This window comes from Lissotriton helveticus, chromosome 1_1 (assembly GCF_964261635.1).
Source record: "Lissotriton helveticus chromosome 1_1, aLisHel1.1, whole genome shotgun sequence".
NCBI lineage: Eukaryota > Metazoa > Chordata > Amphibia > Caudata > Salamandridae > Lissotriton > Lissotriton helveticus.
In genome coordinates, this window is record NC_136057.1 from 1,377,875,521 (window position 1) to 1,377,886,190 (window position 10,670).

At 45.3% G+C, this 10,670-nt stretch overlaps 1 protein-coding gene across 2 annotated transcripts; it reads right to left on the reverse strand.

The window, feature by feature from the left end:
• Positions 1–4,237: 4,237 nt before the first annotated feature.
• LOC144773028 (uncharacterized) lies at positions 4,238–9,854 on the reverse strand. 2 transcript variants are annotated; one of them, XM_078657802.1, is made up of 3 exons: positions 9,003–9,854; positions 8,812–8,885; positions 4,238–4,540 (listed from the first exon to the last, which is right to left on the reverse strand). In XM_078657802.1, exons 1-3 carry the CDS (start codon positions 9,217–9,219, stop codon positions 4,466–4,468), a joined length of 366 nt encoding a protein of 121 aa, XP_078513928.1. In that variant the 5' UTR covers positions 9,220–9,854; the 3' UTR covers positions 4,238–4,465. The 2 variants fall into 2 exon arrangements, with proteins under 2 accessions (XP_078513928.1, XP_078513919.1); XM_078657793.1 differs by having other exon boundaries at positions 8,812–9,854.
• Between the last annotated feature and the right edge of the window lie 816 nt (positions 9,855–10,670).

The following is a 10,670-nucleotide window of genomic DNA, read 5'->3' on the forward strand; positions in this document are numbered from 1 at the left end:
CCCCTAGGTAGTTTTAACCTCCCTTGCATGCACCATACCACCACTTCTCACTGGATCCCTTCCCGCTCCTTCCCCGCCCCCACACCCGCACTCATCAAACGGCTTTTTCTCTTTAAAAGATCTCCGTGAAAGAGACCCTTCGGGGGCCCGTCAGGCATTGCAGTGCCGGCCTGACGAGGAGCAAAAAAAGCCAGATAATGAAGCATGACATCCTTCTGGGTGTGTGAGGGCGAAGAATAGGCAAGACTTGGCCCTCCCCTTCGGGATTGGATCCTTGAAACTGGGGATATACAGCTGCCTCTTTTCCTTCCTTCACCCTTTTTTCTCACCTCTCCCCTATTCTAGTCTTTCTCCTCCCTTCTAATTAGGGTGACATACATGCACCCTTTATCACCGAACAGTGTCCATTTTGATTTACTATTGATTACATGGGTCATGGGTGGCCCATTAACAAGAATTTGTCCTCTGAAACAATTCCTTTTAAAAGAGTGTGTGAAGAGTTGTCCTTGGTGGATGGTGTATTACGCAGATGTGGTCTTTTGGTGGTTCTGACGTGTATGCGTAAGAACATTTTAGATCTTGCTCACGAAGGTCATCCTGGTATTTGTGCCATGAAGCGCAGAGTCAGAGAGGATTTCTGGTGGCCCGGTTTGGACAGATCTATTGAGCATTATGTTAGAGAATGTTGTGCTTGTGTTTTGAGTGATAAGTCTCTGGTAACTCATCCTTCTCCCGTCCATCCTATTGTTGTGAAAGATTCTCCCTGGTGCAAACTTGCTTTTGATGTTGCGGGTCCTTTTGGCACCACTGGGAGTTCTCCGTTGTATGCTTTACTCTTGGTGGACTACATTTCCAAGTGGCCTGAGATAAAGTTTGTGGAGTGTATTAATTCTACATCTATCAATCATTTTTTCAAGGAAATTGTTCTTCGTGAAGGGTTTTCTGAGGAATTGGTGACTGATAATGGCATTCAGCTGTTTTTTTTTGGAACTGCAGAATTTTCTTAAAGGTCATGGCATCAAACATGTTTTAACTTCTCTTTATCACTCCTGCAGTAATGGTCTTGTTGAATACATTAATTGTGTAATCAAAGACCAGTTGCAATTGGCTTTGGTGAATGGTTTGCACTAAAGAATGGCCATTGCTGACATGTTTATTTTATAATATAATAATTCAATTATAGCACGGAAACCGCGCTACTGGAAGTCACTGTCGCTATTAGAGAGGTGTTAGATGCGGGAGGAAAGGCCATGTTGGTCATGTTGGACCTGTCGGCGGCGTTCGACACCGTTCCCCACGATACCCTCCTAATACGACTCTGGGAATTCGGTCTTCGGGGGACGGTGTGGAACTGGCTCAAATCCTTCTTAGCCGACCGTCGACAAACGATCTGGGCGCCTCCACACTCCGCCGTTATGGCACCTCTGGAAGTAGGGGTCCCTCAGGGGTCTATTCTTAGCCCCCTGCTTTTCAACATCTTTTTGGCCCCCCTTGCAGAGGTGGCGGAATCCTTTGGCGCCCAGATCGTGTCTTATGCTGACGACACCCAACTCTTGTTTACCTACGACAAGAATGAGGTGTTCGACGGGATCCGCATCAGAAGCTGTTTAGAGGCGGTTTTCGGTTGGTTCAGAGAGCACGGTTTAAAATGCAACTCCGACAAATCGGAGCTGCTATTTTTTGGCTGTGCTACCGAGCCTGACTGGAAAAGCTGGTGGCCGCAAGACTTGTTTCCACCTGCAAAGGCAAGTGATAAAGCTAAGAATTTAGGAATCATTATTGATAATGACCTAAGTTTTGGGCCCCAAATTTCTTGCCTTTCGGGGAAATGTTTCGGCATCCTTCGGATGCTTAGAAAATTTCTCCCCTTGATCTCTATTAATCACAGAAGGGTCACTGTTCAAGCACTTGTTGGGTCTAGATTGGACTACGCAAACGCCCTGTATCTTGGACTTCCCAAATACCTTGTGAGGCGACTTCAAGTAGTCCAAAATTCAGCTGCCCGCGCCATCTATGGGCTTCCTAGACGCGCAAGTGCCTCTGACCTGCTTAAAGAGTTGCACTGGCTTCCTACAGCCAAGAGAGTCCTGTTTAAAAGCTTGACGTTGACCTTTAAAGCCCTCCATGATATTGGCCCCAGTTATATCAGGAAACGTCTTGTCTTTTACAAACCCAATAGAGCTCTACGGTCCGCCTCCTTGTCTCAAATGGTAGTTCCGACCATTAAACGCGTCAGACAGGGCGGCCGCTCCTTTCATCATTTGGCTCCTCGTGCTTGGAACGAGCTTCCTCTCTCTCTTAGACAGACCCACAGCCTTCTGTCTTTTAGAAAGGCCTTAAAAACCTGGCTTTTCACCAGATAAGCTTGCCGCCTTTCCTTGCTGTTGAGTTGTGTTGCTGCCCTGGAAGGCTTTCTTCGCCAAAGCGCCGGGACACTCCCTGTGGAGTAGCTGTTGCGCTATAGAAGAACGTGTTAACATAACATAACATAACATGTTGTGGGCAGTCAGGACTACCCCTCATGTCAGTACCGGCATTTCTCCCTTCAGCCTTTTTAGGGGAGGGTTGCTGGTTCCAAATTAAACAAAAATTTGATGTCCAGGAAAGAAGTTGATCTGTGTAAACTTGGCAAAGTAGCAGATGTGGGGCTTCTGTACAATCTAAGTATGCTACCTCTTCTAGGAAAGTTTCTCCTGTTTGTGTTGCTGATTGGATGAGAATCAAAAAGCCTGGTATTGTTCGTAAGGGTACCTCTCGGTTCTCAGCTCCGGCAAAAGTGAGTGAGGTAAAGGACCGTGTAGTAGTACTGGACAATGGGAAAACTTGGAACAAATGTGCTATCTCCATTGTTCCCCATTCCAAAATTGAATATGTCGGTGGGAAGTTGGGTGTTCATCTTGATCATGCTTCTACCCATGCTTCTACCAGTGCTACTCCTGTTCATTCTGGTCACTCTTCTGTTAATGACAGTCCCTCCAGTAGAGGTGTTTGTCCTAATCGCACCTCTTCCAGGAGTTTTTCTTTCAGGGTAAGAGTTGCTCCTGTCAAATTTCAGGACTATGAAATGTTTTAACTATGTTGTGTTGCCCTGTTGGTTGCACTTGTTTTTTTTCTTTTCTTTGTTATTTTTTTGCTATATTGTGAAGGAAGTTGGGGTTGTTGGGGATCTGGTTTGGAATGTTGGAATGCTGGGTATGTTCTTTTGCCAATGTTCCCTGCGTGGAACAGAGAATGTACAGGATTGGCAGTTGCTGCCTGGGAGCTGCCTGAACAGGACAAACAAACGGAGTACTTACATGTGGCCTTGTACTTCTTTTCAAATGGTCATTACGTTATTTAAAAATGTGCCTTTTTGGTGTCTTTGTGCATCCATAAAAACGATATTTCTAGGTTTTGCCTACAGCGTGCATGCAAAGCTATTGTTGAAAAAAATGCCTAAAAACTGGATTGGAGCTCGCCCTTTACTTATCAATACTTACCATTGGCTGCCTTCCACTTCACTCTTGCTTCCTTTCTTCTTATTGGTCACACCTCCTGCTTCCTGTGGCTGCTCACCTCCTCCTGCAGTCTTCTCCGGGCTTCTGTCCATGCTGTGGAGCATGGACCTAGCACAGCTTCCTGTTTGTGGCCAGTGTTCATCCACTGGACACGCTCTCTTGAAAGTCTATTTATTTTTTTGACAGATTTGTGTTTGCACTCTATAAGAGTGGCTGGAACAGTAGGGTCCGCGTTCCTTAACCAGTTTACCCCACCTCCCCCCCAGCCCATTTACTCTCCCCCTTCTCCTCGCTGGCTGTTTAGCTCCGCTGTTTATTTTCCCCCACCCCCTGCCATCCGTTTTCAATTCCCTGCTGTCCGTTTTCACTCCTGCCATCTGTTTTCTTCTCCCCATCCCCCACCCACATGTTGCTTAACCACCCCACCCCATGTATCCAAATTAAAGGGTGTCTGTAACCAATGTAGTAGCTGCACTTAGTGTTTTTGTAGTAGACAAATGATAGTTTTGTGGGCAAAGTAAAGTGTAGAGTATTTTACAAGAAAAACTTTGTTTTTTTGTATTGTGAAGTCTGAGTGTAGCTTTACTGGGTTCCTTGTTTAGCATAACAATGTTTGGTTGAGGAGGATGAATCCTGTATATCCTCTCCCCCTCCCCTTTTTTCTGATACGCGTAGAGTAAAAAGATTTCTAGTTAGCACTTCAAGAATTTTCATTTCTATTAAGGACACAGAGGCAAGGATTATGCTTCTCTTTACTGACATAAACAGCAGCCAATAAACTTTAAAATAGCATAACCCCGGAAGGGCAACCCCATCATAGTATGCACCAATCACATGGCGCCCATTGGAATATATGTCTCTGGTGCAATACTGCTTCCTCTTTCTTTGCAAAAACCTTCAAACGCAGTCCTTAAACTTGACCGTAGAACCTTGAACTTTGCCTATTCTTTTATCGAATAGAACTCGAACTAACCACAGGAACATCTTCTCTTGATCCGAATTGGATTTCCTCTTGACTCCTTAAACCGGTTTATTCTGCTCTCCTGAAAAGAGAATATACACCTTAATATACCATTCACTGAATGTATTTCCAACAAGAATACAGGCGGGAAGAAACCCAACATCATACATAACGTTGTATAAAATCACATTTGTCAATATGAAAAAATCAAACCTCAAATTGTATAATACAGTTTCTAGGGTGGGATTTTTATTCTATGTCAGTCCACAGAGGCTTCAGATTATGCTAGTTTAAGGTTGATCCACCACCGTAGTTGCTACATCTACAATTTGTTTATGATAAAACGTCTTGAAAGTAGATTCAGAAGACCAATACGTCAAAGTCAAAATATCTTCCAATCGGGAACCTGTAGCAAAAGCTTTAGAACTAAGCCATAGCTCCTCTTACAAAATGGGCTCCAACGGCAGATGTATCAATACCTGCCAGATATAACAACCTAGTGACCCACCTGGCTAGAGTTGCGGCAGTGACTGGGCAATAAGGCGTCTCTAAGGAAATCATTTCTGAATTCTCAAGTGCAGTCTTCATAACTTTTCAAACATTTTTTTTTTTCAGGTGAAGATCTTTTAATTTATAATACGTTTTAACATTGTCCCCCTTTACTGACATTGGAAAAGGAAATAAAAGTTATTTGCTTGTTATTTGAAAAATATTTTTGTTTTGTTTTCAGTTTTATTACCATTTTGACACAGGCTAGCGTTGCACCCACTTCTAAAGCTGCGGGAAATCTGACAAATGAAATCAAACAGAATGGAAGTAATTTCCCAGAAAATGAATCCACTCTGTTTAATTGACTGCACTGCCTTGGAAATAAACGAAAAACTGCTTTTGCAACAAAAAGCCCCTATACAAAAGAAAAAACCAACAAGTCGGAGACGCAGCTACGCTGTTCGGACTGAGGAATGAAGAAGCCAAGAAGTCCATGAAGACTGGAATATCTGCACAGCGTGGAGTGGCGGTCTGCCAGTTGTTTTTGGTCCAGCTAAAATAAGTGTTTTAGTTCTTTTCAAGATATTAAATGAAACCCCCGATGGGGTGAATACCCTACCTGGTAAGTCCAGTGCTCGCACGTCAGACACTCGTCTACATGAAATTAAACAATAAAATTGTCAATTTTGCAGAAAACTGTTTACGAGATAGACCCTCATTTGCTGGCCAATTCCTGAGAAAACGTAGAACTATATCCACATCTTAGAATTGTGAGTATCGTGGTTTTGGAGGATTCACCAACCTGATGCCTCTAACCACCTTACATACCAAAGGATGTTCCCCCACTGGTTTACCATCAACGTGAGGGTGACCTGCCGAAATTGCTTATTGAAAATTGTTAACCATCCTATATGCTTAGCCGTTACTTGCCATATCTGACAGGAAATTATCTATTGTATAGATTCCGGATCCCACAGGATCCCCCTGTCGTTCAGCACACCAACTAACCCACTTACGCCAGGTTAACTCATATTGTTTATGCGTAGCGGGGGCCCAGGATTGAGACAAGAAAAACATTGCGTTCTTAGAAACTCCCGGCATTTGTCAACGTCTCCTGAAACTCTCCATGCCATGAGGGACAACTGCTCGTGAAGTACCAATGGATGAGGTTGACCCAGAGGATCCGTCAAAATCTCTGGGAATGATAGCAGACATATTGGAGGTGCACACAACAGGGCCAGCGCTGCTGGGAACCACGCTTGTGCTCTCCAACTTGGGGATATCAACATCACCTCCGCTCTCTGGCTGCGGATCTGCGCCAAAGCTCTCTGAATGACAAACGGAGGAAATGCATACAGCATACCTGGCGTCCATGATTGAAGAAATGCTTCCGAGTTGCTTGCCAGAGGATCTGGTCGCCAAATGTAAAACAGAGGTAGTTGAATATTGAGCCTGGACACAAACAGATCTAGCGAACAAGGGCCCCACTTGTCGTTCAGTTGTTGGAATATTATGGGATGAAGATGCCAATCGCTGGAATCTCGAAGGAAACGTGAGTGCCAATCGGCCACCACATTGGCACTACCCGAATTGCACTCCGCCGTCACCGATATGTGGTGAAGGAGGCAATAATGCTAGAAATCGGTGGCTATTTCCACCAACAGTTGAGATCTCGTGCCACCTAGACATTTGATATATCTCACTGCCCAGACATTGTCCATCCCAAGAGTATACAGCAACTCACCTTCTGAGGGAAAAGCGTCCAGATCGCAAATGAACCCTCAAAAGCTCCAGACAATTTATGTGAAGTTTCAATTACTCCATGGACCATCTGCCCCCATTCTCCATGGAACAGCAACGGGCTCCCCAGCCCCATCTGCTGGCATCCGACTCGATCACGACTTCTGGGACTGACGCGAATGTGGCCTTGCCATTCCATGCATTCATGTGTTCCAACCACCAGGAAATTTCTGTCCTGGCTTCCGCATTTAGCAAAATCTGTTTGGTATAGCTCAGGCCCTTGCGTAGATGCATAATGTTCAACCTCTAGAGTGCCCTGTAGTGAAGGGGACCCGGGAAGATTGCCTGAATCGAAGAGGATAACAGGCCCACTAATCTGGCTAACGTCTGTAAGGATATAGTCTGAGAGGCAAGCGCTCTCCTCAACTCCTTCTTGATCGCAGTTCTTTTCTTCAGTGAGAGCAATAACTGTGCAGCTACCGAGTTCACCAGGAAACCTACAAACTACATTGACTGTGCTGGAGTCAGTATAGACTTGCCTGAGTAGATGACAAACCCCAACTCCTGTAGGAGTTGAGTCATCCATGCTAGATATCGAAGGACTGTACTCACACTCTGAGCCATGATACGTTTGACGTCCAAATAAATGACGAGTCTGACTGCTCTCTCTCTCAAGAACTGACCTACAGGTTTGAGGAGCTTGATGAAACACCAAGTGGTAGACAAGAGCCCAAATGGCATTGCGGAGAATTCGTACCATTTGGCTCCCCATTGGAACTGAGGAACCTCCGTTGAGGAGGGAAGATAGGTACCGCTAGGTATAAGTCCTTTAAATCGAGACGCACCATCTAATCCCTTTCTAAGAGCAAATCTCGGGGAAAATGTATGCCCTCCATCTTGAAGTGGCTATACAATACCCAAGAGTTGAACTCCCTAACATTTAGCAGAAGCCGGAAGCCCTGATCCTTCTTTGGAACTAGAAACACCGTGCTGATAAAGCCGTGATTGTAAGGCTCTGTCTCTAGGATTTCTCCTTTTGGCATCAATGATGCCACTTTGTTGTCTATAAAAGACCTCTCTACGTGGAAAAAATTTAGTGGTTGCGGTCTGTGATTCTGTGTTGGAGTTGCATAAAAATCTATCCGAAAACCTGGTACTGTCAGAAGTACCCAAGTGTCGCGTGTCAGGTTCTCCCACTTGTGTATAAACCAAGAAATCTGACCTCCCTCACTTTGACATCCCCACACTGGATCAGGTTTACCTTAGTAGGAAGCGTCTCTGTCGTTACTCTGTCCTTGATAGCCTCCCTTCTGATGTCTGTCTCTACCACTGAGATTTCTGGTGGGATAGAAGATGGACCGCTGGGCTCCCCCACGTCCTCTCTGGTCAAAGCCTCTAGAGGTCTGATTAAATCCACGGCCGGGTGCTCGAGCCCTGAAGCGTCTGGCCCTGGTAAAAAAGCCAGTGTGGAAAACTTTTTTGATATTACTTTGGGCCTTGTCCAGTGCAGAGAATGTCGCCACATATTTCCCCAACTCCTTTAGAAATTTCTCACCGAACAGTAACCTGTACACTAGGGTTCCAGCCTCGCCGTGGCCATGTGCGCAAGTTGCAGGTCAATCCTCATGAGGAATGATCTTCTCCTCTCGGTAGATAATGCACAATTTGCATTGCCCAGGAAACATAGGGCCCTCTGTGCTCACTCCAATATCTCTGTCATGTCTAAGGGGGTGTTGGAATGCTTGGCTTGCACAGCCGCATCGAGGATTTTCGTGAGAGGTCCAGAGACATCTAATAACTTATCCTGGCACCCTCTCCATGCTCTGTCCAACCCCTTTTTAGGATCTTTGGAAAACTACTTTAGAAACGTGGCCACGTTGGGGTCCAACTCTGGCGTGTCAGTTACTTTGCCCAGTAAGGCTGGTCTAGGGCATTCAGACCATAGCGTAGTGCGCACCTCGTGCTGGAAGCCTTGTCGGAGGTTCTCCTGCACATGGTGTGCAACCTCAAACAAGGCACCCATTCACTAGATCTCTGGTGCACATTATTTATGGGGTCAAAAAGCAGGTTATTATTAGTTGAGACACTGCTCACATTATGCGTTTTGCGCTTCTTTTTAGTCACCTTTTTAGGCTCTTCTGTGTCCTGTTCAGAGTCAGAGATGTCCGGTGCGGCCGGAGAAGACTCCTCCTCATCCCCTGGAATCAAAAGAGATGAATTTGCAGACTGGAGAGAACTGCTATAACCATGGTCTTTAGTGACATTGTACGCCATCCGTGAAAGGACTTCCACTGAGGAGTGTAGTGATGACTCACCCAGTGATGCCTTAAATTTGCGCTTCCCATAATTTTGCAGGGACTTCACAAATGGCTGTAAAGCCTTGATTAATGCCCTGTTCCCAGGACACTGGAAGTGGGTATCCAGGGCTTCCACCAGTTGTTCCTCCATCTGGTGCTTATAGGGCACCTCTTCAAATTCCGCATAATCATTATAGTCAGCCCACTGGTCAACCCCCTCGGCGTAATACGCCATTGTGCTACTGGAGGCGTGGGGGAACTTCGGGGGGGGGGGGGGGAGAAACCCAGGGGTGTCACTGATGTCCAGGATAAACAATAGAGATTGTATTAACTGCCCTAAGATGCCCTAACTAACCTGTCCCTAACTTGGGGAAAAACCAGGCACTGACCCTGTAATTAACTGGATTCCAGTTCTGTTCAAATCAATGTTTTATTCTATGTGGGGGGAGCCACCCCTCAGACAGTGCCTTTATACTCTTATGCGCCCTGTTGGGCGTTCTCTGGGACTGAGGGCAGCTGCAGAAATGGTCGCGTATGCGAGGGAAGCTGATCGGTGATGAAACTCCAATTCAACTTGCCCGCGCATGCGCGAACTGCGTGGCAACAAAAAGAGGACTGCTCCTCAAGCGCGCAGTGCGCGTCTGTCCTGCTCCACACACAGAGAAAGTGCCACCCGGAGCGCCGGAGAGCTAACCCTTTATGAAAATTAAGCACGACCACTCGCGTCCTTTAAAGAATCACCGAACAGCAAATACACTTTGAAAAGTCACCCGTGAAATAAATCAGCGAGCACAAGCATATTAAATCTTATAAGCCTCCATAACCAGTAAGCAATACATCATTCAATTAAGAAATGTAAAGCTGCTTAACTCGCTGCTGCAGCAGCAAAGAAAGAGGAAGCAGTATTGCGACAGAGATATATATACCAATGGGCGCTGTGTGATTGGTGTATACTGTGGAGGGTGCAGTCCTTCCGGGGTTATGCTATTTTAAAGTTTATTGGCTCCTGTTTAAGTCAGTAAAGTAAAGAGAAGCATAATCTGAAGCCTCCATGGACTGACATAGAATATGTTCATAAGCCCTAGTTCTCCGAGGTTGCTTCACAAATGTGCCACTCTGTTTGTGTTTGAAGTTTTCCAGTATTGAGGTTTACTTTATTTTGCATACTCTGCGATGAGTGCAGCAGTCCCTTAAAGAACGATGAGGAGACCAGTTAAGCTTCTCCACCTGCTCTTTGAGCCGCTTTGTGAGCTCCCAGATTTAGTACTATAAGTTTGGGAGAATTTAAGTGACATGGAAAGAGATTGAAATTCAACAAGCATTGGCAAAGTCAAATACGTTTCTTCCCTGCTAAATCTATTGGTTTTGTTAATGTTATTATACATGTTGCACAGCAGTGTGAGCTGTTGTGAAACATGGCTTAAAGTACAAAAACAAAAAAACGCTGTGACATGGCCAGGGTGACCGCCTCATAGCGCTTTTTTTGTTTTAAAACATATTGCTGCAGGGGAAAAAAGCGATGTGATGCAGCCAGTGTTGAAAGCATCACAGTCCTTTATTTTAATTTTGAGCCAAGTTGCTCTCGTGTTGCTTAACCAACCCTCTCCCTGTGCTCATTCTACTCATAATACGCAGCAGCATGAGCTGCTGTGCAACATGTTTTAAAAGGAAAAAAAGCTCTATTAT